We start from the raw sequence: 26,759 nt of genomic DNA, 5'->3' as shown, positions 1-26,759 counted from the left end.
TTTTTTCTTTCCAGAGGAGAGAACAAGAAACCCCTAATATCTGAATTCACAAACTAAAATTAACACCAAAATCTCACGAGAACTACAAGACAATCATATCAATCCCAGAACCTAAAAAGATGGAATTTGCAACCTATAACAAAAGAGCCCAAAATCGAAATCCCAGTGAATCTAAACCGATAAGACATGAAAGAAGAGTTGCACATTAAAAAGCTAAATAGAGATCAAATCCAAGGCGCGTGAAAAATCCAAAACTCAACCCCTAAATATTAAGAAACCAATCAGCATTTAGTTACTTCCCCCAAAATGCTGAATCTCTCCAACTCACTGTGTAAAGTAAAATCGAAACTCCCTCAATTCAAGAGCTAAAAGATGAGATCTTTTGTCTATACCCAGAAAGATAAACTTAGCTTATGAGAAGGAAAAACAAAAACATCCCTCAAATTTTAGAGCTAAAAGAAAAATGAGATCCTTGTGAACACCCAGAAGATAGAATCAGCTCATGAGCAAGAAATCAACGAGGAGATTAGAATAAAATAAAAGAGAAAGATTGTTCTTGTTTGTTTGTTTGTTTGTGAGAGAAGAGAGAGATGTTGAGAAAAAGCGTCAAAGGTTATGACTTTTGCTTTCTCCACTTTGTGGGTGGGGAAGAGTTAGACTTGCTTTTACTTAAAATTCCCCCACCACCATTAAAATTTTAAAATACAAAAGCCTTTTGTTTCCTAATATTCTTCGTTTATTCAAAGAAAAAATCTCAAGGAAACCAAAACTCAGTCAATTTCTTTTTAAAAACAAAAAGCTAAACTTGTAGTAATATTATAACTAAAGTAAAGACATCAGAGCAGAGAGGTTGTCGTCGCAGTCTCAGAGGAGAGAAAAAAAAAAAACAGAGTCCTCTGCTAAAGATTTCAAGGTGGGTCCTACTAGTGGACCTACTTTGCACCTACTATTTTTCGTGCAAATTTAAAATGATTAAATTATAGGTAAACCATAGATAACCTTATCAAAAATAAATTTGATAATGTATATTAACATCTTTAAAAGCAATTCTGCGAAAGCAAAAAATAAGAGAAAAAAAATATGAGAGAAAGAGAGAGAATGGAATATAGATCACATATGATTTTTTCATTTTTTAAAAAATTGTACAATGACCAAGAAAAGTTCTTGTGCTATGCTTATTCCTTATCATATACAGTATGTTAAATTTTGGTTTTGTTCGCTGTATAAATTATTTTTATTTTTTTCTCAGGTGTATCTATTTTTTTGCCGAGATTTAGTTATATAATACGTTTAGTAACAACAAATGTTTTATAATAAATAAATCCAAGATATTTATTTGTTAGATATACTATTATTAGTAGTCTTTTACGCACAGTATATTTTTCATGAAGTCGCCGAGGGGAAAAAAGATGTCAATTGTGGACCCACGTGTCTCATTGCGATTTCGAATACCGAGCACGTAACTGGCGAAGTAACGGTACAGATTTTAACACGTCTCTCTAGCACGTTGTAGCACGATTGTTGACTGGCTCTATTTTTTGTTTTTTCTTTACGGTTTTTTCTTTTTGTTCTTGTTTTATGATCTTCACAATGGTGATAAGTGAAACTTTCTTGCTATATTCTCATAGTTAGTCAAATTATGAGGAGATTCTGTATTTAATATGCAGGTTCAGATATGAGGCCTATCAAAGAATATAAGATCTTATAGCATATGAATTTAATTTTTGGAGATTTCTCATTTACAAATTAAATCGCCTACGGTAATTGTTTTACATACTACATATTTGACTATTGCGATAAATAAATTCAGGCTTCATGTCTTGGTACATTAAATCCTACTTGTTTATCAAGATTCCCAATAGATTTACTTACTATTCAAAAGTAGTTATGGACCCTATATAGTTTGCAGTTAATTAGTATAAATTAATAATACTTTACATACTAGACTTTTACGATGCTTCATGATTTCTTGTCTTTAAACTTGTATTCCTAGGAGTATCACAATACATATTTAATAATCTCTTTATGAAAAAGCACAAAATAAAAGAAAAGATGAATGCAGCTTGAGTAGACAGAACATCTAATATTCTTTGGATCCGATTCTTAAATCTGAAACTTATTGCAACGATACAGCTATTGAAGTGGTGTGATATAGTTATCTAGTTAAATTAAGATAAAGAATGACGTGAGAAAATTATCATTTACTTTTCTGAAATATTCCAAGGTATGAAATCAATAACATAAAAAAAAATGATATCATGACGAAAACAAGATCACCAAAAACACTACAAATCATTTGCCCTTCTTAGCAAGACAACATGGCCCTCTATTCTCTAAGTTAATCATCTTCTTGCTTCTACTGACTCGAGCCATGACAAAGACCCAGCGACCAAGAACTTGCTGGGCAATGCCCCAGGCGATGGTGCTAAAAACGTTATCTTCTTCCTCTGCACATCAACTTCCGTCACATACACAAACCCAGAAACATTGCTGCATACAAAGAACCAAAGAATCATGAAAAACGCAAGGACCCGGAAATATATATAAAAAAAATAAACAGACGCCTTTGATTTTAGAAACAGCAAGAACTTTTTGAGATTTACCTTGAGATGATCTGGTCTGGTTCTTCTGCATATGAGACAGCGAGAACAGAATGCAGCAGTATTTGATCATCAATCTTTACAGGCGTTACCCTCAATGGATTAGAAACCGGGTCAGACCCGATTGGAAGAGCTGATCTTGGAGCTTGAGGTCCACCACCAATGCGGAACACTTGCAGATCATTGAAACTCGCTGTGTTGGCATACGGAGACAGTTCTTTCGATAGTCCGTAAAAGTATTCCTGCAAAATTTTAAGTTTCCGTGTTCTAAATTTCTCCTCTTAACAGCATGAAAAAGAGGTTATCAAAAGCCATGAAAATATGGTAACCTGAATCCTAGAACTCCTTGATCCTTTACGGTAATTACTGTCCCTGGCTACAACTCCTCCTGACTTGTGAAGTTTCACGACATCGACGTTACTCTTGCTTCTAAGCACATCTTTAAGCATGCTGAAGAGTTTTTCCTGACCTAGTACAAGCACAACCGAGGTGTTGAATGTGTCGATCGCGTGGAGAAGCAGCTGCAAAACAAACACAGATAACGTTAAGGCTTTTACAAGAAGATACGCTCAAAGAGGAGCCATCTATACAAGAAAAAGGAGCTAGCTTTTACCTCATAACCGACGCCCTCGATCCAACCCATTGTGTTGATCACCAGTCCAGCAGCTCGAGATTCAGGGTTTCCAGTAAACTGTCTCTCCAGCACTTGAGCAAGCTCTTTCACCAGAGCTTTGTACAGCTCAACGTTCTTACTGAGAGAGTAAACATAGACAAACTTTTCAAATTTATACATCAGCAGAAATGACGTATAATGTGGGGAGAATTTTGAAAATCGCTTACCTCGGCTGGATGTGGCCGTAATAGTACACGAGGGCCATATCAAGAGGAACACCTTCAACTGGATCCAGAGGCATTTCTATAGGAGTAGCAGCAATAGTTCCTGGAATTGTAATCGAGCCTTGGCCAATATCAAGGTCTACAAATGTTGGCTTCCATCCCTGTTTGGCTGCCCAACTAAGAAGCATCTTTGTCAACGTGCTCTTTCCGGAATCCGTAGGCCCTACTACAATAACCCGAGGTCCCTGCACGAAGCAGATTCTTATCTTTCTACTCGATAAAATCGCATACAACAACAAGATCATCGAAGACAAGTACCTGAGTAGATCCTGAGTCAGTAGACGTGGAAGCTTTGGCAGAACGCCTCCTTGCATCTAGTATGGCGTGCACATTAACGTAGCTGACCATTGGTGTCTAAAAAACCGAGAAATTATATAAGTAGGCAATTTTTGCTCTAAATATCTAGAGGAAGAAGCGCGGAAATGTAACAAGAACCCTACCTCATCTGCTGTATAGTCAGTTTCCGTGACACCATCCATCTCAATTGTTGCTCCATACCAGGTGAAAACCTGACATTAATCAAAAGGCGACACAAGGTTTCAGAGTAATGATCTTCAGCTTTATAAGGAAAATTTACCAGAAGGGAAAAACACCAGAGAGAAACTCGCAAGAACCACCTATCTCTTCAAGAATATTACGAACTAACTTAACGATTCTAAACTAAGCAACTGATCCGTCATATAACTGCCTAAAGTTTAAGTCTTTCGACCCACGAAAACCCAAAGACCATCAATCTTCACTGGCAAAGGATGTACCTTTCCAACCAACGAAGCCTAGAGGATGGCAACTCAAGAACCCACTTCGAGGAAGATAAACCATAACAAAAAAACTCAATCAAGAAAGGCTCTTTATTCTAACAAAACCAAAGTTTCTTACCAACAAGCTAATCTGATCTAATAGTCAAAATCATAATGGTTACAATCTCTCTCTAAAAAGAAAAAAAAGATTGTATAGGTGGAAAAAAACATACCGCAAATTTCAGGCGAGGAGGGAAGGTACGCCAGATTTCAGGAGGCAGTTCAGAGCCGAATATCTCAGCCGTCCCGTTCACCACACGGAGTCTGAGAGGCTCGTCAGAGACTTCAATCCTTAGTTCGCTTTCTCTCTCCAATTTCACTTGCTTAAGATTACCGGACCCAGAAACCGCGCCACTCATAGCCGGTGGATTCATCGACGGACCACCGTAAGCCATGCTTTCACTCGGAGTAATAGAGAAGACGAGCACCCAGAATAATAGGAGCCCTCTCGTTCAGTCTTATCGAAAAAGGTGTCTAGCCAAGTTTATAGCTGCAAAGATTTGAAAAGAAGGAAAAAAGGTCTTAATTTTAAGAAGTAAAACAGGGAATAAAGATGCAGACTTGGCTAGATTTACACTTCAATCTTGATCTCGGAATTATACAGCGCAACAGAAATTCAATCTCAAACAAACAATATATGAAAAACTATTTCTATAACTAAACCAAGTGAGAGAGTAACTAAAAGCTGAGAAAATCTCAAAATCATATATATTCTCAGAGAGAGTTATGACATATGAGAGAACAGTAATAGAGAAAGAGTTTATTTAAAACGAGAGCTTCCGAATCCTATAATTGAGCAAGAGAGAACGAGCGAGAAAGAGAGAAAAGAAAAATTACCAAAAAGGGTTAACGGCGAGAAGACAGACGGCGGCGAAGGATGAACGGAGAGACAATGGCGATTTGACGGAGAGGAGAAGAGGAGGAGGAAATACGCCAAAGTGTGTTCGGGGAGAGAGAAACAGAGAATTTAGACACGGAGTGATGAAAACAGTTTAGCTTAGGGTTATAACGCTTTTTAATGTGGATTTTGTTTCCATTTTTCGATAAGGGTAAATTGGAAAATTATTTCTTCCCGCTTCTGACTCTTTTTAACCGACCTGAACCGTGATGCCATTTAAAAGCTCTCCAAATTTTCTGTAATATATCTTCATAATTCGTTGTTTCTAGCTTTGGCTTACTACAATAAACTCAAAAAGAAAATAGTATATTGGTCTCATCCGACAAAAACTGCCTCAGAAAATTCTAACTACGAATTGTAATACAGATTGTTGAGTACATGTAATGTAATCACAAAGGGATATAACTTTACAAATGTTTCGATTGATTATTCATAAATGATATATCATCACTTCAAGTTTGTAATTGCCTGTCAAAAACAAAAACAAAACAAAAAATTAAGATAACTTCGACTTGTTTTTTGTCTCTCATCAAAATAAGAAAAAAAAAAAAATGGTCATACCAAAAAAAAACAAATTAGGAAAAAAAAATCAGAAATGAATGTAAGGGTTGTGAAATGACCTTATCGTCCTTTAGGATTTACAATCTGAGAGAAAATTCCACTGTTGTCCTCTGAGGAAAGGTCACTGACGTCGTGATCTTCGCCTCTGCCGCCCAAGTTAACCGCCACCATACCTCCTCCGCCGATATCCTCTGAGCTTCCTCCGTTGATCGGAGTCCGGTGACGAGTTCCATCGGCAGTTTCCTGGAGCTGAAGTGCGAACTCGAGATTCCACAAGACATCTCCCATCGTCGGCCGGTCTAATCCACTATCGGAGAGACACTTCTCCGCCGTGTCCGCAAATTTCTTCAGACACTCCGAATTGATCTTACCTTTCAGATTCGGATCGATTATATCCTCTAGAGTCCCTTTCCGTTTGCAATTCATCGCCCAATCTCCGAGGCTCACTTGTTCCTTGGGCAAGCTAGGGTTTAACGCCGGCCTAGCGCATAAGATCTCGAACAGAACAACCCCGAATGAGTAAACATCTGATTTCTCAGTCAACTGTTGTCTTCTGAAGTATTCTGGATCTAGATAACCGAAACTCCCCTTGACGACGGTTGTTACATGACCTCCGTTCATGTTAGGTCCGGTTTTGGATAAACCAAAGTCGGAAACTTTCGCTACCCAATTCTCATCTACCAAGATATTTGTCGTTTTAACGTCTCTGTGTATAATCGTGTATTTTGCTCCTGTGTGGAGGTAATGTAGCCCTCTTGCAGCTCCGATGGCGATCTCTAGCCTTCGTTTCCAAGTTAACTGTGGTTTCTTCGTGTTGTAGAGATGCTCACGGAGTGTCCCTAACGCCATGTAATCGTAAATGAGACACATTTCGCCTCCGTCGTCGCAGTATCCGATCAGAGACACCAAGTGCTTGTGCCTTAACCTGGAGAGAAGCTCGATTTCCGTCTCGAATTCGTTAAGCCCTTGTTCTGAGTTTGGGTTTGATCGTTTAATCGCAACTTTGGTTGTCCCGTCTATGACTCCTTTGTAGACTTTACCAAACCCTCCAACTCCAATAACGTTGGAATCGTCGAAGTTCTGAGTTCCGTGTTTGATTTCGGGTAAAGAGAATCTGCGGCATAAACCTGCCGCGAGATTGGTTAGGTGGCTCCCATTGTTGCTTTTCCCTGAGATGGTTGATTTGGTTCCTGATGTGGTAGAGTTTCCATATAGAGGAAGCCAACTTGATGTGTGAGAGTCGCCTCCTTGGTATCCTCGTTTTTTCTGATAGACCGTAAAACACAGCGCACAGAGTAAAACCGCAGCGACTCCTCCAGCCGAGCCAATGATGAAAGCAGTTCTCTTTTCGTTCTTGAATTCTTTTCTGACCTCTGACTCAGCTTGCATAGGCGATGGCTCCGGGTTTGGACCCGCAAGGTTTTTCATGGCGTCCGTCTTGAAAATCTCTAACCCGTTAAGCTGTGAATCAAGATACTCCGGTTTAGCCCATGTTGATGGTGTCATCTGAAGTGTAATCTCCTCACCTCCGTTGTTAGCATCAACAAATATCGCGTAGTCTTTGTATGTTGGGATTCCTTTCTCTCCTGTCCACGCGATTATATCTGCGGCAACAGCATCTGCCTGCGCTGTTTTGTTATTGATGTAAATGTTGAAAGCCTTCTGGTTGACCTTGGAGAGCTGGAATTCGCAGAAATGGAGTCTCAAGATGTAAGTGAAATTTGTATCGACTTGGAACAGCCATGTAAGATTGGATTTGATGTTGATATTCCCGTCTGGGCCTTGAGTTCTGGCCGTTTTGTACACATCTGCTGGAGCTGTAGAGACTGGCATTTTGTCGTAATTGATCTTGAAATTGTTGGTTGCTTGAAGTGTAACACCAAGACCTGCGCTAAATATGTAAGGCGCATCGTTGTACCATGTTCTTGTTAACCCACCGGAGTCCTGGCTTCCAGGGATGTCCTGTCCGCCAACATTAAGCCTAAACATTGACTGGAGATTTGCGGTCTTGGCATCCACTGTCTGGTCCGAAAAACCAACAAGAACCGCCGTATCAAACAGTTCCGGCATCTGAATCACCTCGATACCGTTTATGAAGGCGAATGTGTCTGGGTACTTATCTGATGGGGTAAACGTAATGCTCAAAGCATCTTTTTGGGTGGGTGCAAGAGAATATTCTCTAACCAGATAAGCCTGTGTCAAGGCTTGACACGTGATAGCGGCGCTAAAATTGCTCAAAAGGGTAACATCGTTAGCTGCCACAGCGAAGTAGGAGTTGGAAATGTTGAGGCCGGTGTATGTTGATGGGTAGAAATGTAACCGAAGCAAATGCCTTGTGTCTCCTTTAACCGGGATTTCATAAGTTGCTGGAGCTGTAAAGATTCTGGCTGTCATATAAGGAACCGTAGAGAGAAGTGAAGGGTCTTGATACGTAGCTGGTGCGTGGATAGAGTTTCCTGTCTTTAGAAACTTTGTGTCTGGTTCCCATTCTTTCTTGTCTTGGTCAGTAGAAGCTTCTGATGCCCCACAGCTCAACGCAAAATCTTTACCGTTAGATCTAGTTGGAGTAACCAGGAGAATAGAGAGACACAAGAGGGAACAGAAGATCCGAGTTTCCCCGTTCATGGCTTAAACATCAACGGGTAGATGCTCTTATGGCCTACGGGAGAGAAATAAAAAAGAAAAATAAAAAGGCTTCTTTTTTTTTTGAAGAACTAAGATCGGAAAGGCGTCTCTTTTTACGCCCGCAGACAAAGCTGGAAGCCTGTTCTTTTTTTTTTTTTTTATGACCTAACCATGAAAACTCAGAACACAAGGCTTGCCTGGATCAACAAGAAGCAAAAACCAGGCAAGACTGAAAGCGTGTGGTCGTTCTTCTTCCTTTTCTATTTTCTCGCTTTGTCTGGTATGTTTTCTGTGCAATGAGGTTACTGGTGTTGGTGTTTTCCTCATTCTCTGTTATTCTGTTTGAAAGAGAAACAGTAAGTAGGTAGAGAATCCATGGAGGAGAGGACTACCCGAACAAACTATGTTTAGCATATGGTTAAAGACCTTTTTTTTCCTTTGATTACAACATAAATTCATACGAAATCTAAATATAGAAACTCGTAAACTATATTTTTTTTTCCAAAATTGTAAATAAGTTTTGAAATATTGACTTGATCGAGATAGACTACTAGGATAATTTCTAAAAGTCTTTTCTTGGAATGGTCAAATATCTAAACAAAGAAAGTCCCTGGAGATATGGTTGAGTCAATGATCAAAATTAAACAATGGAGGAAAATAGCTTTGTACTCTATCCATTGCATAGATCAATGGTGGAAACTAGTTTGCTATCCTCCATTAAAGCACCTTGAGTCTCCTCAAAGTTTATCTGGTCGGGTTGGGCAAAATCCAACTAGAAAAAGGGCATAAAGAAGACATCTGATCAACCCGACCCGTTATAACCTCTTTGTTGGCCGCGTTATATGTTCGCACGCGGCCATCACACAAAGAACATACATTTTAAAAAAATATCCACAAGATTCAAAAGCTTAAAGCTTTGATAATCTCTTAAAGAGGTGTTAGTAAAACCAGAAAGAAAAACCCATATTTCTTTGCAGCATCCACAAGCCACATCTTCATAACCAGAGCCGGCCCTGAAGCCAAGCAGTACAAACATAGGCTTGCGGCCCTATTTTTTTATACAAAATTTTTCTTTAATTTGCGGTCCATTTTTTTAAGATATAAAATTGTCTATTTTTTTAGTTATAAAACGGCCCATTTATTATTTTAGCTTGCGGCCACTTAAAACTCAAGGCCGGCTCTGTTCATAACACATTAGCTTCCGGTCACTCTGCTTTATATACACATCAAGTGAGAAATAGAAAGAAGAAACAAATGGTGAGAAGAAGAGAAAATCTTACATTGCCAATCTTAAGACCGGCGCTTCCCGAGGTCAGAACAACAGCAACAACGCCGGTGGCTTCACAGAAACCGAAACAACGATTATCAAAACAACTATCTATGTGCGAGACACCACGAGACATTGCTTGGGAAAGAAGAAGACGTCAGATGATAATGATTCAGGAGAAGAAGCTGCTTCATAAAGGCGTTTCAGACAATCTTATTGAACAGTCGAAACTAACAGATGAGGATTTAAACGAGCTAAAAGGATCCATTGAGCTTGGTTTCGGGTTCAATGAAGAAGCAGGACAAAAGCTCTGCAATACTTTACCAGCTCTTGATCTTTACTTTGCAGTGAATCGTCAGCTCTCGCCTCTCCCTTCACCTAGCAGCAGCCGTAGCAGCAGCGCATCTGCATCAGTTTTCTCGAACAGTATGCCAGGTAGCCCGAAGAAAACTGATTCAGATTCATTAAAGATCTTATGCCCAGGTAACCAAGAAAAAAAAGATGATACTTTTGCTGTTGAGTTTTGGATAATGATCAAAATCATGAATTTGAGTGATATTTTTGCAGGGGACGATCCTCAACAAGTAAAGCAGAGATTGAGACATTGGGCACAAGCAGTTGCATGCTCTGTGATGCAGACTTATTGATAAGTGTATATGTGATTGTAAGCTTCAATCACTCAGATTTTCTTTTGAGAGATAGGAAGAAAATAATCCTTTTATTAGGATTCTGAAGAAACAAAGAAGCAAAAAAAAAAGAGAGAAAATTTTGGGAGAAAGAAACGAAATGTTGAAAAAGAGAAGAAGATTATGGCTCTGTATATACTCTGTGCAAAGGGAACAAAGATGAAGGAAAAAAAGCCTTTCTTGTTCATAAACTGTATATGATATGGTCTTGGATTGGATAATAATAAAATCAGAAACTCTTTTGATATTTTGGGCCAATATGCATCTAACGTTGAACCCGCAAGAGGAAAAATGAAGAGATATGAGAAGTTAGGGCTATTTTGTACAAATAAAAATTATTGGGTTTGTCTTGGAATACTAGTATATGTGAGGGTGTAAAATTCAAATTTATTGAAAGAAAAGAAAAAAAACACCTCTGGATTCTTCTTAAAACCTAAAAGCCTCAAAACCTTCTTCAGATTTCTGAGAATCAGACACAAACTCCGGTATCGACGAACGAAGTAACTCAGACACTCAAACCCACTTCAAACTCACTTCAAAGTTTCTTTAATTTAACCGAGATATTAGCTTATAAGCTACCATGGCTCCTGATGCTTCTGCTGCTCTTGCAGGTCTGCTCTCTTCCTGCTTCTATATGTTAGAAAAGATGTATCGATCTCTGTCTTCGTATATATATGAAATCGAGATTTCTATCTGGGCTATCATAGTTTTCTTTAGTTGAATTAATCTGATAAATAAATTTCGCTTTTTTTCTTTTTGTCGCTCCCGTTTCTTCTTCCTTTTGGTGAAACTTTCAGTGTTATGGCTATAACTGGAACTTGAGAAACTCGAATTGCTGATTGAGAATCAATATTATGAATTGGCTCTGATTTGGGTATTGAACCATTAACTTTTTGTTTGCTTTTTTGCCTCCTTTTGAATTGTTATTGTAGCGAGGGAGAAAGTTCAACAATTCCTGAATGCAGCTTGTACCGGAAATCTTGATTTCCTTAAGAGTGAGTTCGTTAATTACATTTCTTTTTAATGTAATTAACGTCCCTATGTTATATTGTATCTAATTGGCCCTAATATCTCTTCTCCAAGCAGAGGTTGCTCAGCAGCTTGATGAAGAAAAAGACATAACAAAAACTGTTGACAGTATCAAAGACGCAAACAAACGTGGGGCGCTTCATTTCGCTGCGAGAGAAGGACAAACTGAAATCTGCAGATATCTCTTGGAAGAGCTGAAACTCGACGCCGATACAAAAGATGAAGCTGGTTCGTGTTTCATTATATTTCACAGTTGCAGAACTTAATTCTAATTCCCAAATTTCTTTACTTTTGAAATTTTTGATCTGTGAGATTGTGATGGTGTTGCAGGAGATACTCCACTTGTTCATGCTGCAAGGCAAGGACAGATTGCAACGGCAAAGTATCTTTTAGATCATGGAGCCGATCCTAATATTGCAAGTGAACTAGGAGCCACAGCATTGCATCATGCGGCTGGGACAGGTTGGTTATCAGTCTGTTATATATTTCGTTTCGCTTTCTCAGATCACGAAATGTTCTGTTTTGATCATATTAGGGGAAATCGAGTTGCTAAAGGAGTTGCTTTCTAGAGGTGTCCCTGTTGATTCTCAAAGCGAGTCTGGCACGCCACTAATCTGGGCTGCAGGCCACGACCAAAAAGATGCTATGGAAGTCTTGTTAGAACACAATGCCAATGTAAACTATTGTGTCTATCTTTGATTGATATTCCGTCTAAACTTAGTTTTCAATAAAGCTAATTTTTTGAATGGTTTTGCAGCCTAATGCCGAGACCGAAGATAATATCACACCATTGTTATCTGCAGTGGCAGCTGGTTCTCTAGCATGCTTAGAGCTGTTGGTCAAGGTTTGAGTTGTTTCTGATTTGTAGTGCTGTCTTATTTCGGTTGCTATACATCTTAAATCCGAACTAACAAAAAAAAACTTCTTTTTTGTAATTACAGGCAGGTGCCAAAGCTAATGTTTTTGCTGGTGGTGCGACTCCGTTGCACATTGCCTCTGATATTGGAGATCTCGAGTTAATTAACTGTTTACTTAAAGCTGGGGCTGATCCTAATCAGAAAGACGAGGTAAATCCCAACTCGAAAATCAGTTCATTAGCAAATAAAACTAAACATTTTCTTTTGTTCATTTGATCCGATATGACCTCTTATGACTTTGCTAATTTCAACTGGAGATTCTGTGATTTGCAGGAAGGAAATAGGCCATTAGAAGTTGCAGCTGCAAGAGAGAACAGAAAGGTTGTTGAGATGCTCTTCCCATTGACAACAAAATCCGAATCTGTTTCAGATTGGACAGTAGATGGAATTCTCGCTCACATGAAATCAAACAGAGAACTGGTATTACATCTCTCTTGTTTTTCCTCTCGAATATTGCTGACATTTCTTGTCTGAGACAACAAGTTAATATATTTAGGAACAAGAGGAAAACTCAAGCAAGGGAAAATCTGGAGGGACTGGGATCAAGAAAGATCTTCCTGAGGTACTTTATATTTTGATCAATATGCATTTCTTTTGCATTATATTTGCTAAAGCCTACAGTTATAAACTTCCACAGGTCTCCCCAGAAGCAAAGGCGAAAGCTGCAGAAGCAAAAGCAAGAGGACAAGACGCTTTCCACAGAAAGGATTTCCAGTTGGCCATTGACGCGTACACACAAGTATTCAACGCTAAACCTCCTTCTAAAATCTAAAGAAAGATTCTTGATTTATGTACCTTTTGTGATTTGTGGCATTTTCTTTGAAACAAAGGCAATTGATTTTGACCCGACGGATCATACCTTATTCTCAAACCGAAGCCTCTGCTGGTTGCGGTTAGGACAAGCTGAGCATGCCTTATCCGATGCTAAAGCCTGCCGAGAACTAAAACCCGATTGGCCTAAAGGATGTTTCAGAGAAGGTGCTGCTCTTCGTTTGCTACAGGTAAAAACCCTCTCGATTCTTATCAAGTTTTGATTTTTTGAACATTGAAACTGTATAATTCACTGAGTTATTGATGAATCTCCAGCGATTTGATGAGGCAGCCAATGCCTTTTACGAGGGAGTATTGCTTAGCCCTGAAAGCAAAGAGCTCGTTGATGCTTTCAGGTTTGTTTGAAATCCTTGTGATGTTTGTTTTTTATCGGTCTGTATCGGTTTTTCAAGATAACTGATGTGTTTTTTTCTCTCTCTCCCTCTTCTACAGAGAAGCCGTAGATGCCGGAAGGAAGTTTCATGGCAAGGACAAGATTGAGGCCAAATCATAATAAGATCTTCGAGAGGTGGCTCTGTGTTAGTATCTGTATGAAGTTTTGATCTGCTTCTTACCTTGGTTTCCCCTTATGCAGTTTGCCTATTTTTTACTTAATGTACTAACAATGTCAGAAAACAAAGTTGGATTTGGTAATGTCTGATTTTATTACAATATGATTTTATTATGAAAGATAAAACTGGAGACATTTACTTTCTTTTCTTACATTATTAAATGAAGGTAGTCATACGTACGGAGATGACATGAGAAAGTATTATTACATAAACTTGAACTTGAACATCTTCAACAGTTGACAAACTCGTAGTTGACAATTAAGTTTCCACGAGCGTACCCCATACCGTTAGTATCAAGCTGTCTGAAAACGCCCTCGTCTAAGTCCAAACCCCCGTTATTACATTGATCCACAATCCTCACAGTCGCTTGCGTTCCAGTCGCAGTATTCGTCACCTGCGTTTGCGTTTTTATATATGTTTTGGCTTATCAATTGATATTACTGTCACTACACTAAAAGCACTTAAATAAACCAGGATATATAACACATGCACCTATTTCGGAATACGGCGTTTTCCAAACGTGATTTTTGAAATAGATAACATGACTTACCCTTAAGCATCTACCGCAAGAATCACGACCGCGCGGTCCAACGGGACCGCAGAAAGCTGTCCAGCCATACCTTTGACGCCACTCAAGCGATTGATTTCCATCCCACGTGGAGCAATACGCACTTACTCGGTAAAGATCCCAGCCATTTTGGGCAGGATTGTAGAAATGGTAAGTTGATCTTACGTTGGTCGCAGATTGAGCGGCTACTTTGGCTGCAAACGCACATAACAAGACAAACAAACATATGCTAAGTCTCGACATTCTTTCTCTATGCTGGTTTTTCTTTAATCTAAATTCGTGATAGATAGAATAATAGAGTTTCTGAAACTCTATTTATAGACATTTGTATATTATGACATTTCTAGTTTAGCCTAGTAAAATTTTTGGACCGTTGTGTATTATTTTCTTTGGCGTTGATTTGAATATTCAATGTACATACTATTCTTGGGAGACATTTGTAGTCGTTTGTTTCACGTTCCACGCATGGCGGTTGAAGTTTTTTTTCAATTCTTCGAAAGGAATAGTAATAAGTTGATCGTGTATATTTTTATTTCATCATTATTAATTATAAATTACAACCGTCATTATAGATGAAACTTTATATTTATGCGTACGGGTTATTTATAGAGCTTAGTAGAAAACTGTTTCAAACTTTCATTCTTATGAAATTTGAGTTATAGTACTATAGAATAATTAATTCTAGTTTCCGTTTAAAGAGTATAATCAGATATCTAAGATTTATGGCGTACACAAAAGTTTATGAAAGAAAGTGAAAAAGTGTTTTATTAGTTAAAATAAGTCTCAATAAAAACATATTTTCTTCTAATCAATTACCTAAAGACAAGAGAAAGACAGTACTTATCAAGTTAACATTATTCAATAATTGAAAACGTGCACGTCTTTGCCAAGAGGCCCAAGACCACCATTAATATCTATAGACTTTAACCGTACGTACGTAGAACGTTAGCCCTGGTTCATGAAGAAACTTTTTTTTTAATTATTAACCGAACGACTAAGCACCTAACTAGCACGTACACACATTATAAAAATATTCTCTCATTTAAGTGAGGTAAATTATCTCTTTGCAATAAAGCAGGCAAAAAAATTATTTGTGGAACTCACAACTGCTTTGTTCTAACAAATTTTGCTTTCTCTTAAATTTTCGAGAGGATTATCCAACAAGAAATTAGCATGCAATAACGTCCTTCATGATGACATTTACGTTTTGTATATCTGACCTCATGCTCTTTTGATCCTAGAAATCCAACATATGCGATATCCTTAATTAATTAGATTCTTTAACTATATATAGTTATTGGGTAAAATACGTAATTAATATCCTTTGTCAAACAAAAAACGTAATTAATATGCACTACTTGCAGTACTAGTACCTATATATAGTAATACTCGAAAATTCAAGAACGGCTATTATTGGTAGTTGAAAGAAAGACAAAAACTGCCAAGAAACAACAAAAACATATCACTCGATATAGAGTTCATTTTATTATATTATGTGTGGAAAGATGCAGAACTCGAAAATCATTACATATTAATATCAAACGCGATCAATTGCTGAAACAAGGATGTTTTTGGAATCGGCAGGCTGATGAATGAGATCATTGCCACAGTCAACAAATTGGTAGTCAACAATGAGATGGCCTTGTTGATAGCCAACACCATCGGTATCCAATCTATTAAACATTGCAACATCCAAATCCAATCCTCCATTGCTGCATTGGTCCACTATTCTCACCGTTACCACTGCATTCGTCCTTGTGTTCCTCACCTGTATCCATTTAGACCCACCCGTTAATTACACCGGTTTCATAACCGGGCCTTGTTAGTAATTTTTCTTAAACCTAACCAAAAGCATATTGACTTGAAACAATATAGAAAAAGGTATATAGAAAAAATATGAATAACTACTTACCCTTAAGCACTTGCCGCAAGAAGCTTGACCACGAGGACCAGCCGGTCCACAGAAGGCGGTCCAGCCATACTTGCTCCGCCACGCGTAAGGCTTATCAGCATCCCACGTGGAGCAATAAGCACTCACGGCTCTCAGATCCCAGTTATTCTGCTCCGGGTTATAGAAATGGTAGGTGGCGCGTACGTTCGACGCGCTCTCCCCTGGGCCGCTAGGCCCGCTTCCCCAGCAATTGCTCTGGCAGTTGTTGTCCGGTGAACAGTAGTCCGCCGTGGTGCCGCAGTAACCGTACTGGCTGCAGCAGATGTTGCCGGGACAAGTCTGACCACCGGCTTGGCTGCCGCATTGTTGTCCGGCCACCGTAGCCACCGTGTATGATAATAGTATGATGGCTATGCTTAGTCTGCTCTTCTTCATGGTCTATCAGTTTTTGTCTTCTTTGTGGTCTAAGTTACTGCATGTGTCCGTCTCTCTCTCTGTTTATATACATCAATAATTAACTGTATAATAATGTTGAAAAATCAAATTAATCATATAGTAATGTTTGCCTTGTGATTTTATCCAATTGATTTTCACACGAGAAAGCTAACGTGCTTAACCCATATATACAACAAATGTACGTCAAATATATAAATGCACTGATTCAATGGACTAGAGAAACTGTGTAACTTATCAATAGTAAGAACAAATTCATTATATATATTTTCCAAACGGTTCATTCGATTGATTCGAGAAATTGTGACTTAAGTTGTTAGATTAAATTCTGGAGTTTTTTTAATTTTATTTTGGAAAAGACAAATAAAATGAGAAGTGGCACTGATTCAAAGGCATATGCTATTTTAATAAGAGAATTAAAGATTGCTGTGGGAAATGTCTGTAGAAGAACCGTCGATCACGTTTTTACGGAAGCATAGTGGTCAAAGACATATCTGATCGGACGGTTTAAAACGAGGAAGCATTGTTTATCTTCGTACAATGCTACACAGGTGATATAATGAGAGGCGGCTAATTGAATGTTGATTGTTTGTAGAAAAGCAGCCTGGTAGATAAATGTCGCTCTCACCTTGGGATAATAATATTGGCTTCCATCATTTTGACTAAACAAATTTTATCAAAATCGGTCTGTTTGATATATTTTTTATTTTCCCATTAGGCAAAATAAATAGGTGAAGCGGATCGAGATTCATTGGCAATATGGCCCATATCAATGTTTTTAAAAAAAAAAAAAAAAAAAATTTGCAAAATGAAGATCTTTCAGTTTCAACCCTGAATCTGAGTTATCCAAAAATGGACGTAGACATCAAATCTTCGTTATAATTGGTTGCATATCTCATCTGTAGCCTTTAATCCTTGATGTATAAACACAATGAAGTTCCAAACACTAGCTTGTACTTATAAGAGTTTGTCAACTAGCAGTAGCAGGGCTTGCTCTTTTTTGGGGGAGAAACTCCTCATTAGCCTCATTAAAACCTCTAAACAAAATTAGAGTTTATCATATTTTATCGTTCCCGTACTTTTTCACAATGTTTTTCTAACCAAAACGGTAAATCAACTAGATTATCTTTTCACATTTTTCTCATTAGGACGTCTTTTTCAGGTTGTTAGTTTATCGGGTCCGACTGCGTTATGAGTTTTAGAATTTACGGTCGGAAAATGGTGGTGCTAAGTTCCCGAATAACTTCGGAAAATGTTGGTGCCATATTGTAAGTTTTTGTAACTTAGTGTAAGGAAGGGGCAAATGGCCCAAATCTTTCCCTACCACCGTTTTCTCGCAAATGGATGAAACTATGCCCTATGGTCTATGCAATGCAGTCCATGTTTTTTTGGTTCAATGCAATTCATAATTTGACCTAGTATACTTTTTTTTTGCAATTGAAGGCCCAGTAGAAAAACATTGTGCTTACTCTAGTCACATATATACTCTCTACGATTTACGTATAAGTATATATATATATATATTACTTACACAATATAATGTATGAGCTCTTAAAGATTAATCTTTTGGCGAAACTGCGCCAGCATTTCCTCGCTAATGTCAACTATACTCACAATTGCTTTTATAGCAAAAACATAAAAAAAAAAAAAACTTGATTTCTTCTATTTGACTAGTTGACCAACTGTCTTCATTTAATAACTAATTATATCGTACCTAATTCACTTTGTCTTGTTTTTGTAAGCAGCTATTTTAAAACAGCTATTGGAAATTCGATGGTAAATTCGTTTTTTTTATCAATAGTAATATCAAATTTATCAAGAAATAAATAAAACAAATGTATATCATCGTTGTCACCTATTCTTTGATGAGGCCTGAGGGAATGGATGACAGCGTAAAGCATCAATAATGGAGCATACATATTAAAGACATTATTAATTTGTTTATAATTCCTTCAATTTTTGTCCCCCAACAACTCTACATTATCCACATGCTCTGCCCCTTTCCACTATCACATTACCTTGATCTATTCAAAGTTTCTCATATATGTTTCAACTAGAATTGGTTATATTACAGAATCTTATAAATGTAAAATTCAATTAAAAAAAAAATTAGTACAATTTCGAGATGATGGAAAATAAAATACTAATGAGTTTACAATCCGAAGCCAGAAAAAAAAAACGAAAAGTAGAGTAGACGTGATAATAATCTGTCACGCCAAAGTAACACATTAGGATGTCTTACGGACACTTCCATATAGACAATACAATAATGCGTAAACAGACGTTGTTTAAAAATTAAACTAATGCGGAAATAGATGCAACCTAATAAAATATACATTTTTATATTTATAAATGTATATATTATAATACATCATATAACAAAAAAGGTTTATATTATAAAATGTAATACATCACAATATTATTATAGATTAATACAATACGCAAACTCCCTGCTCGGAACAATAGTTTCGAGCCGGTTTGGCTTTTCTCGGTTTGAGATATCGAACCGATCGAACCGGTTTTCCTTCATTTGTTGGTAATTTCAAGAAATGTCGTTAAGAACTCTTAGCTTCTGTTCTTGCACTTTTCTAATGCCCTTGGAGCTGGAATACATCGAAAATAGTATTAACGAAAAAGTGCAAATAATTAAAGCCTAAAATCAAAATCTTCTATATAGTTAGTTGGATAAGATATACTAACCAAGTCCGATTGCTTCTGATCCCTTCATTATCCTTATACGTTTGCATGAATCAACAAACATCCTAAAAACAATCCAGCCGACATTGATAAATATGTATGTAGAGACATTTCAAACAAAAATAGATATTTGATTTTTAGTGAAATATATAGACAATAGTTAATACTCACTTCCAAGGTACGTCTCCTACAAGCATCCAGTCACCATCTTTATCTTCATACGTTGGAACATAATCTGATCCGTTCAAAAGATCGATCAATTTACTCTCATTCATAAAATCCTTCATTCCTTGTGGTCCATAGTTGCCTGAAAAAATAAATTAAATATCAATAAATTAACAGTATATAAAAAAACAACTTATTATGTTTTTTAAGTAGATATGTTGTTTTATTTATTTACCTATGGTAAAGGAGCTGAACATTTTGCTTAAGGCGTCGGAGAGATCTTGGTATGTTTTGTACAGTTTCAAGTCAATTTTTCTTAGGTATGGTGCGCCGTCCATGCTAACCTTCACGTAAGCCACGGCGGCATTGGCGGAGGAGGTGGCTCCGCTACTGCCGCAAGTCTTCTCGGTGCCTTCAGCTGCAACTTCGGTGGTTTGCTTTTGGCCGGACATGACGTTCTTCCGGAAAGATCGTACCGGTGGCCATCCTACAACTTGTGTCCTGAAATTCCGTAAAGATATTTAATTTTATAATATCAGTTGCATTACTTAATCTATAAAGTTGTTATTTATCTAGTTGCTTAGCACGTGTCGGATGTTAGGTGGCTGTAGTTGTCCAAACAATTAATATAATCTTTAATCTTTTTTCGTAGATAAAGTAAGATTCCTTATGTTTTGTATTTTTCTTAGTTCTTCCCGACCAAAATCATTTTCAAACAGAACACTAACTCAACCTAGCGAAGAATATTTATTAATCAAATATAAATGATCTTCTGAAAATTTGTTGAAAAAGAAAAACCATGGAGCGGCGAACCAAAGAAAACAAAGTGAAAAAATCACAGACGAAAATTGTTTTCAGAATTGCTCTATAACCTATTCTAATTCACTTATTAAATTTAGAAAAAAAAAAAAAACCTATATTTATAAGATCGTCGTGTTAAAGCACATCCATCTACAAATCGTACGTGACCGGCTCGTATTATCTAATTTTCCCGAATCTATTCACAGATAATCTAATTATTTCAATACATTCAGAACATCTACTTGAATAAAGAATCACAAACTATCTCTCTCTATATATAAAGTAATTCTAGAAAACAAATAAATATGAACTGAAATGGAGATTGAAATATTGTTTCTTACTTGGCAGGTGGTTTTACGACTTTCTCCTTCAAATTCTGTATATCAACTTCGGAAACCGAATCCAGAGCCGTCGATGAAAGATTCAGCTTGAGATCAACGGTCTCAGAAAACCCTCTTTTCCCATTATTTTTCGCGGCAATGTCTCCTCCGTGATTCCCACCCGGCAGCCCTAACCTCAGCTCCGTCGCCTCAAAATTAATCATATTGCTTGATAATGATTAGCAACCACGAGTAATAGAGACTTCTAGGGCTTTTTCTTTTAAGTTTTTTTTTTTCCTTAAACTTATACGTCTAACGAGAGCGAGAGAGAGAGATGTGAAATATGTGTAGAAGAAACAAAGGGCTCAATATTGGATCGTGTGTGTGGTATAAAATATATATCGATTCATCATTGATTTTCTTTATTTGAACGGGTGCGATGCTGCCACGTGGATGCCGGGATTGGTTGGACCGTAAAGAGCTTGTCGGGAGAAGGTGATGTCATGAATGGCGTCATTTTTCTCAGAATAATTGCGGCCAAGCCAGTGGGCAAAGGCCAAGTTCAGGCCTGAATTTTTCGGGAATTGGAATGGGAATTGACGGGTAGGGGATGGGAATGGAAATTTTGGGAATCTGAATATACTACCCAGAGTATTCCCATAAAATAACAAGAAGGAAATTTACGGGTATGGGACGGAAACGGAAAATTCGGGAATCAAAACATACTTTCCATACAATCTCAAAATAAAATATAATCGGGAAAAGAACGGGAAAGAGACGGGAAAATTTCGGATAATTGAGATAATTAAATTAAAATCAATTTTTGTTTTTTTTTAAAAAAATTATTATTTGTTAATAAATTAGAAAAATCATTATTTATTATAAAAAAAATTCAAATAACTGAAATCTCTAAAATTTTACTTTATATAATTATCTAACGGGAAGTTCGGGTAATCCCATTCCCGTCCCTACCCTTTCCCTTACCCATTCAAATATTATTTTCAATCTCGAATGGGAAATTATAATTTCCCTTTCCCGAAAAATTCGGGAATTTCAGGACGGATTCAAAATGGGACGGGTTACCTTTCCCGAAAAATTCAGGCCTAGGCACAGTTTTCTGTTCCGAATTCATCCACCTAAACATATACAAACTAGAATTGCTCTGTATTAAAAGTAAAAATATGAATACTTTTAGCTTTTTTTTTTCCTCCCATTTCTAGTAATTTAATTATGAAAATACACTTACATTCAAAAAGGAGAGAAAAGAAATTTCACTCTCATTACTCCTATCAATACAAGAAAATAAGATAACAAATAATATTAACAAAAAGAGTGTTTTGTCGGAAATTATTTTTATTTATGTAACAAAAATGGAATAAAATGACAGCTAAGACAATATAGGACCCACAGATGGGAAAGAAATCGAAAGTTGTCAGCTTCAAAACATGTGTTTTGATTCCATGGATTCGTTGTCCTTCTTGTGGGATCCGCCATTCACAATGGCTATGCTTAACTTTTTAAAGATTATTTCATCAGAACTACTAATTTCTGTAAATATAATGCCGACAAAAAAAATTTAAATTAAATTTAAATAAACTAAAGCCCTGGTCTGCCAAAGCGTTTTCGTACTATACGTCCCCCATGTGGCTATGTCTTGTTTGTAAATTTATGTATTATTATGGGAAAACTAGCGATTAATGTATATTATTCCAGTAATTGTATATTATTCAAGTAATTATGAATCAACATGATAACCCGGTTTCAGATGATTTACCTTAAGTAATAAGAAAACATTCCTTCTGGTCGATGATAAGGATATGATATACTGTTGGGATTAATCTAATGCTAAACTAAACTAAACATATATAATTAACTCATTAGTACAGTTGGGTTAGACAGTTTAAGTGGAACTTTTTATGAAAAAATACAGAACAAAGATATATTAATACTAAAGGCAATGATATTAAGAATTCTGCTCTTACCAGGCGAAGCAGTTATGAACCGGTTTACTGGCCGAGCGGAAGAAAGGCACAAGATCATTACAAAAGAATCACAAGTTTTATTCGGGAATCATGATCTCTTTAGTCTTCACTGTTTAGAAAATTAGTTGATAAAAACTACAAGAAAAAGCTTAGCTGATAAAAACACATTAATTTCTCATCAATCATCATTGCTGTCGCAAACAATATAATTCGGTAACATGTTAGTGGCATGGTTTCTATACAATATTTAGAGAAAAACAGGTTTTTACATATGCATATAAATATATATTTTTTTTACAGACCACATTTAAATCACGATAACACTTTAAAAGGAACTAAGGAAGATTCAAAAGTAAAGATATAATATAAAATAAAAATCTACTCATTTATATATATATATATATATATTCTATAATAATAAGGGTTTAAATCGGGAGACCCATATAGTGTTCATGTTTTATTACAATTCAATTTATATATTCAAGAGTATATTAATTAACATGCCAATGCGTCAAGAAAAATGTCCGTGTTCGTGAAAGATTACACAAAAAAAGCCTTAAAATCCTATAGGAAGCAAAGACTTATAAGTTTTAAAGCTATATACATATATTTTTTTAAAAAATGGAACCATGTGGCATGTGATATGGCGGGACATGTCATGCCTATGTCGTCAACCTTTTGGTGACAGCATTTTCATGAAGGAACACAATAATATTAGCATTCTCATTGCAAATTATAAAAGCATAATGATCATCAACATCATTTATTGCTAAACATCATCATGCCCATGCATGATTACGACGGAAGAATCTGACCTAAAAATTTCAAAGTTAAGTCGTTGAGAACGACTTCATCTTAATCTACATGCCAAGAATTATATATACGTATTTATATGAACAGAAAAAGTTAACATGGAGTGAAAGTTTGCCCATATAGTTATAGAAGTCGGAAAAAACTTCATTTTTACTCTGCTTTTCACTATTATGATGGGAAAATAATTCCCTTCCCTTTTAAGTTGATGCTGGAAATAAAGTCCTCTGATCTCCAGGGAAAAATTCCTATATCAAATACAATCAATCACACATAACTAAATTTGATTAAATAAAACAAGTAAACTTCCACACATGGATACTTCAATAATTTACCATGTCCAAAAAATTCCGATTGTGAAGTTTGGTTATAGATAAATTTAAATTGACATTTCTTGGAATACAATTTGAATTCATGTGTGATATATCGACGAAACCTACCAATTTTATGTTATTCAATTTAGTTACACTACACTAATAATTTGATCAATTACGTTATAAAATCAGGAATAACTAAAACGTTTGTATCTGATAAGCTGATGCCATATTGAAAGCCATGCTTGTACCGCGTTCGGAATGATATGCTCACAACACAGTACTGAAACAGAGTGATAAATTACCAAAGTTCGTAATGATGTGCTCATAAAACACTGAAAAATTATAGATTGCAAAGGCCAAACATCAGATAAACGTGTTTTTGTCACCTACTAGACTAAATTTTCAGTTTTTTTTTTTGTTTTTGATAATTTAAATTAACAATAGCAGAAACTATTATTGTTGATATATCCCTCACTCATCTTTCACTTGTTCTTTTCACCACACTTCCTCTTTGGTCTTCTTTAACAAAAAGAAAACATGTATATATCCCTCGTATAAATTTCCCGTAAACGTTAGGACGAGGAAATAAATGGGTCCACGTGGGCCGAGAAAAACCAACCCTAGAAAAAGATAGAGAAATGTATCCTCGTGTGGGCTGGGTCCAGTGAAAAAGTAATGTTCTTTGTTTCAGTGTCCAATAACATTACAGGTTCACACGTGTGCCTTTTATTAGTATCAAATGCGCGAATATTAGATAAGTGGCTCTGATCGCCTTAGCGCCGTCAACGTCTCCCCATCCTAAAACCGTGTGTCCTCTTACTCTTAGAACATGTGCATTAGAGGGATTATAAGAAAGTTGCTTAACATTAATATAATATTTTTTTTTGCTTTAAGGATAATTAAGCAACTTTTAACATCAAATGTTGCATTAATGGATTGAGTAAGAGTTGCTTACTAATAAAAAATTAATATTTTTTTTAAAAAATTATTAACTTAATTTTTAATTTAAACATTCATTACATATTAAACAAGATTATAGAACAGTACATGAAATTATTAAAATTCAAAGTACAGATATTTAAAAGAGAAAAGTGAGATTTAAGAAGTTTGTGAAAGACAAGTTTGTGAAAGACAAGCGTTTGAGTTTGAACAAAAGTTTGTGAAGAGAAGAGTTATTTTAGAAGAGAAGAGTGATTGTAAAAGAGTTGGAAGATTTCGGGTTTGTGAGTTTAGAAGAGAAGAGTGATTTTAGAAAACAAGTGTTTATGAAGTTTGTGAAAGAGTTAGTGTTTAGCGAGTTCTATATTTGTTAAAGAGAGTTGTGAAAGAGAGTTGTTAAAGAGTTAGTGTTGTTTTACTTTTATATTTGTGCTGTTTTTAAGAGTTTGGTACATTCAATAACCATTTTTAATGATATCTACTAGTTGTTATCTTAATTGTTAATTTTTTTGATGTTTGATGTGATTTTTAAACAGCTTTTAAGACACTCAATGTTTCTTTTAAACAAGCACCAGCTATTACTACACCATAAACTCTTCACCTAACAAACAACTACCACCATTTACAATCAATACTAACTAAGCGCTCATATACAAAGAAAGAAACTATCAACCCTAAACTACAAGTTTAGAATGAAACTAACCTTTTAAGGCATGACAGCTGTTTGGATGCTTGCTTCGATCATTGGACCTTGGACAGACTTCCATGCTTGCAAACAATATGACCCAAACATCACATGTCTCGGTATGAAAATGAAGACCCGAGAAGATAGATTGTTAGTTTGAAGAAGACTTACCTTGGGCTGAGTTTAGATGGAAGTAACATAATCATCAAGAATCCTAAGTGCTCTCTCTCCATTTACCCTCGCCAAAATATTCACAATATCATTTTCATCATCAACTTCAACTTCATCATCAAAATAACATGATATATATGCATACACTAAACAAAACCTATCGTACACATCACCAACCGATCATTAACATCACTAACCAAATAATTACAACTCAAAAATACTTCACCGATTACAAAGAACCGATCATATACCTCAATACACAAAATACAGTCTATATCTTCATGTAAACGATTTCAAACAGCTTTATTCACGAGTATTATTCACAGAGATTAGCCTAATTTCATTGAACACAAAGAACCCCCAATTTTTTTTTCCGATTCAAAACCCTAATTTCGAAGAAAACAGAACAAATCCGCATAAAATAAAACAAATCTCTCAAAAACGACTAACCTTATCCTTCTGAGGACCCAATCCGCCGGAAAACACCTGAAATCGCCGTCGATTTGCTCCGACAAGAAATCCCCGATTATCGCCTTCGAAATCGCCATAGGGGAGAGGTCTCGTTTTTTTTTCTAAGAAAATGTGAACTGGCCAATTTTTTTTTCTTTTTCGCGAACACAAATAATTTTTTCGTCCGGCCAATAAAATTGCGACACGTCGCCTATGAGATTGTGTATGGGTCAGCCCTTAAAACCCTTAACTATGGATCGACCTTTCTTTTTTTGGGCTCCCTTTCTAATATTATAACCCAAAATATTATTATGCAACCCACTCAATTTTTATTAAGGGCCTCTAATACTCATGCTCTTACGACCACACAAATTTTCTAATGTTCCTTACAAAAATAAAATAAATTTAGTCAATATTATACTTCAATCCTTACCTTTCATCAAATATTTTAGTGCGTTTTTTGGGTTGTTTCATATTATTTGATATGTTAAATTTGAAGATGTTAGTAATTAAATCTCTTCCAAAAGAGTGAGAAATCATGCTCATGAATTCGAGTGTTGTTTGGGAAAGATCTTGAAGTTAGTTTTTGCCTATGTGCCTTTCTGAGCCCAAAATGTCTTCGTTAATAAAAAAAACATATCATTTATTTTAATAATTAATGTTCGTGTTTATATTATTTTCTGAAAAACAATTCTAAAATATTCTTAAACAGAGATTCCAGGTTTACACGTTCACATCTAGTAGAGATCTCACATCCTCACCGATATAGATTTGACGGTTTGGGTAAAAAACATTCGATGGTATGATATCAAAGATGACAACCACGCATATTGTTCTCACTTTCTTTTATC

General features: G+C 36.3%; 7 protein-coding genes across 7 annotated transcripts; 2 read left to right on the top strand and 5 right to left on the bottom strand.

Moving 5' to 3' along the window:
* Positions 1-2,189: 2,189 nt before the first annotated feature.
* LOC18025247 (protein CLP1 homolog) lies at positions 2,190-5,269 on the bottom strand. Its single transcript, XM_006408102.2, has 9 exons — positions 5,132-5,269; positions 4,468-4,784; positions 3,938-4,006; positions 3,756-3,851; positions 3,441-3,682; positions 3,214-3,352; positions 2,930-3,121; positions 2,604-2,842; positions 2,190-2,490 (listed from the first exon to the last, which is right to left on the bottom strand). Exons 2-9 carry the CDS (start codon positions 4,687-4,689, stop codon positions 2,343-2,345), a joined length of 1,347 nt encoding a protein of 448 aa, XP_006408165.1. The 5' UTR covers positions 4,690-4,784; positions 5,132-5,269; the 3' UTR covers positions 2,190-2,342.
* A 208-nt stretch (positions 5,270-5,477) lies between these two features.
* On the bottom strand, positions 5,478-9,793 carry LOC18025246 (receptor-like protein kinase ANXUR1). Its single transcript, XM_006408101.2, has 3 exons — positions 9,659-9,793; positions 5,813-8,716; positions 5,478-5,660 (listed from the first exon to the last, which is right to left on the bottom strand). Exon 2 carries the CDS (start codon positions 8,376-8,378, stop codon positions 5,814-5,816), a length of 2,565 nt encoding a protein of 854 aa, XP_006408164.1. The 5' UTR covers positions 8,379-8,716; positions 9,659-9,793; the 3' UTR covers positions 5,478-5,660; position 5,813.
* LOC18025245 lies at positions 9,125-10,424 on the top strand. The gene is made up of 3 exons (XM_024159309.1): positions 9,125-9,372; positions 9,562-10,128; positions 10,213-10,424. Exons 2-3 carry the CDS (start codon positions 9,633-9,635, stop codon positions 10,290-10,292), a joined length of 576 nt encoding a protein of 191 aa, XP_024015077.1. The 5' UTR covers positions 9,125-9,372; positions 9,562-9,632; the 3' UTR covers positions 10,293-10,424.
* A 363-nt stretch (positions 10,425-10,787) lies between these two features.
* LOC18025244 (tankyrase-2) lies at positions 10,788-13,789 on the top strand. The gene is made up of 13 exons (XM_006408099.2): positions 10,788-10,942; positions 11,264-11,326; positions 11,418-11,588; positions 11,691-11,822; positions 11,896-12,035; positions 12,118-12,204; positions 12,302-12,427; positions 12,551-12,697; positions 12,774-12,839; positions 12,915-13,016; positions 13,108-13,278; positions 13,364-13,443; positions 13,541-13,789. Exons 1-13 carry the CDS (start codon positions 10,912-10,914, stop codon positions 13,599-13,601), a joined length of 1,377 nt encoding a protein of 458 aa, XP_006408162.1. The 5' UTR covers positions 10,788-10,911; the 3' UTR covers positions 13,602-13,789.
* LOC18025243 (pathogenesis-related protein PR-4B) lies at positions 13,716-14,509 on the bottom strand. The gene is made up of 2 exons (XM_006408098.2): positions 14,210-14,509; positions 13,716-14,053 (listed from the first exon to the last, which is right to left on the bottom strand). Exons 1-2 carry the CDS (start codon positions 14,468-14,470, stop codon positions 13,889-13,891), a joined length of 426 nt encoding a protein of 141 aa, XP_006408161.1. The 5' UTR covers positions 14,471-14,509; the 3' UTR covers positions 13,716-13,888.
* A 1,107-nt stretch (positions 14,510-15,616) lies between these two features.
* Positions 15,617-16,613, bottom strand: LOC18025242 (hevein-like preproprotein). The gene is made up of 2 exons (XM_006408097.2): positions 16,140-16,613; positions 15,617-15,995 (listed from the first exon to the last, which is right to left on the bottom strand). The coding sequence occupies exons 1-2, from the start codon at positions 16,551-16,553 to the stop codon at positions 15,765-15,767; spliced, it is 645 nt and encodes a 214-aa protein (XP_006408160.1). The 5' UTR covers positions 16,554-16,613; the 3' UTR covers positions 15,617-15,764.
* Positions 16,614-18,757: 2,144 nt separating this feature from the next.
* On the bottom strand, positions 18,758-20,921 carry LOC18025241 (auxin-responsive protein IAA16). Its single transcript, XM_006408096.2, has 5 exons — positions 20,576-20,921; positions 19,669-19,934; positions 19,440-19,575; positions 19,272-19,333; positions 18,758-19,174 (listed from the first exon to the last, which is right to left on the bottom strand). The coding sequence occupies exons 1-5, from the start codon at positions 20,776-20,778 to the stop codon at positions 19,137-19,139; spliced, it is 705 nt and encodes a 234-aa protein (XP_006408159.1). The 5' UTR covers positions 20,779-20,921; the 3' UTR covers positions 18,758-19,136.
* Positions 20,922-26,759: the final 5,838 nt, after the last annotated feature.

This window comes from Eutrema salsugineum, unplaced genomic scaffold (genome assembly GCF_000478725.1).
Source record: "Eutrema salsugineum unplaced genomic scaffold, Eutsalg1_0 scaffold_13, whole genome shotgun sequence".
Lineage (NCBI taxonomy): Eukaryota > Viridiplantae > Streptophyta > Magnoliopsida > Brassicales > Brassicaceae > Eutrema > Eutrema salsugineum.
This window is presented reverse-complemented; position numbering and strand designations above follow the sequence as displayed.

Coding starts and splice junctions, on each gene's coding strand:
- LOC18025247 (XM_006408102.2), bottom strand. CDS start 4,689: ATGGCTTACGGTGGTCCGTCGATGAATCCACCGGCTATGAGTGGCGCG. Junction 3,852..3,937: donor CTGACTATACAGCAGATGAG/GTAGGGTTCTTG, acceptor TCGGTTTTTTAG/ACACCAATGGTCAGCTACGT. Junction 3,122..3,213: donor TCGAGGGCGTCGGTTATGAG/GTAAAAGCTAGC, acceptor TTTGTTTTGCAG/CTGCTTCTCCACGCGATCGA.
- LOC18025246 (XM_006408101.2), bottom strand. CDS start 8,378: ATGAACGGGGAAACTCGGATCTTCTGTTCCCTCTTGTGTCTCTCTATT.
- LOC18025245 (XM_024159309.1), top strand. CDS start 9,633: ATGGTGAGAAGAAGAGAAAATCTTACATTGCCAATCTTAAGACCGGCG. Junction 10,129..10,212: donor ATTAAAGATCTTATGCCCAG/GTAACCAAGAAA, acceptor ATATTTTTGCAG/GGGACGATCCTCAACAAGTA.
- LOC18025244 (XM_006408099.2), top strand. CDS start 10,912: ATGGCTCCTGATGCTTCTGCTGCTCTTGCAG. Junction 11,823..11,895: donor GCATCATGCGGCTGGGACAG/GTTGGTTATCAG, acceptor TGATCATATTAG/GGGAAATCGAGTTGCTAAAG. Junction 13,017..13,107: donor CCATTGACGCGTACACACAA/GTATTCAACGCT, acceptor TTTGAAACAAAG/GCAATTGATTTTGACCCGAC.
- LOC18025243 (XM_006408098.2), bottom strand. CDS start 14,470: ATGTCGAGACTTAGCATATGTTTGTTTGTCTTGTTATGTGCGTTTGCA. Junction 14,054..14,209: donor CTTGCGGTAGATGCTTAAGG/GTAAGTCATGTT, acceptor ACGCAAACGCAG/GTGACGAATACTGCGACTGG.
- LOC18025242 (XM_006408097.2), bottom strand. CDS start 16,553: ATGAAGAAGAGCAGACTAAGCATAGCCATCATACTATTATCATACACG. Junction 15,996..16,139: donor CTTGCGGCAAGTGCTTAAGG/GTAAGTAGTTAT, acceptor AAATGGATACAG/GTGAGGAACACAAGGACGAA.
- LOC18025241 (XM_006408096.2), bottom strand. CDS start 20,778: ATGATTAATTTTGAGGCGACGGAGCTGAGGTTAGGGCTGCCGGGTGGG. Junction 19,935..20,575: donor GTCGTAAAACCACCTGCCAA/GTAAGAAACAAT, acceptor ACGGAATTTCAG/GACACAAGTTGTAGGATGGC. Junction 19,175..19,271: donor ATCAGAAGCAATCGGACTTG/GTTAGTATATCT, acceptor GATGTATTCCAG/CTCCAAGGGCATTAGAAAAG.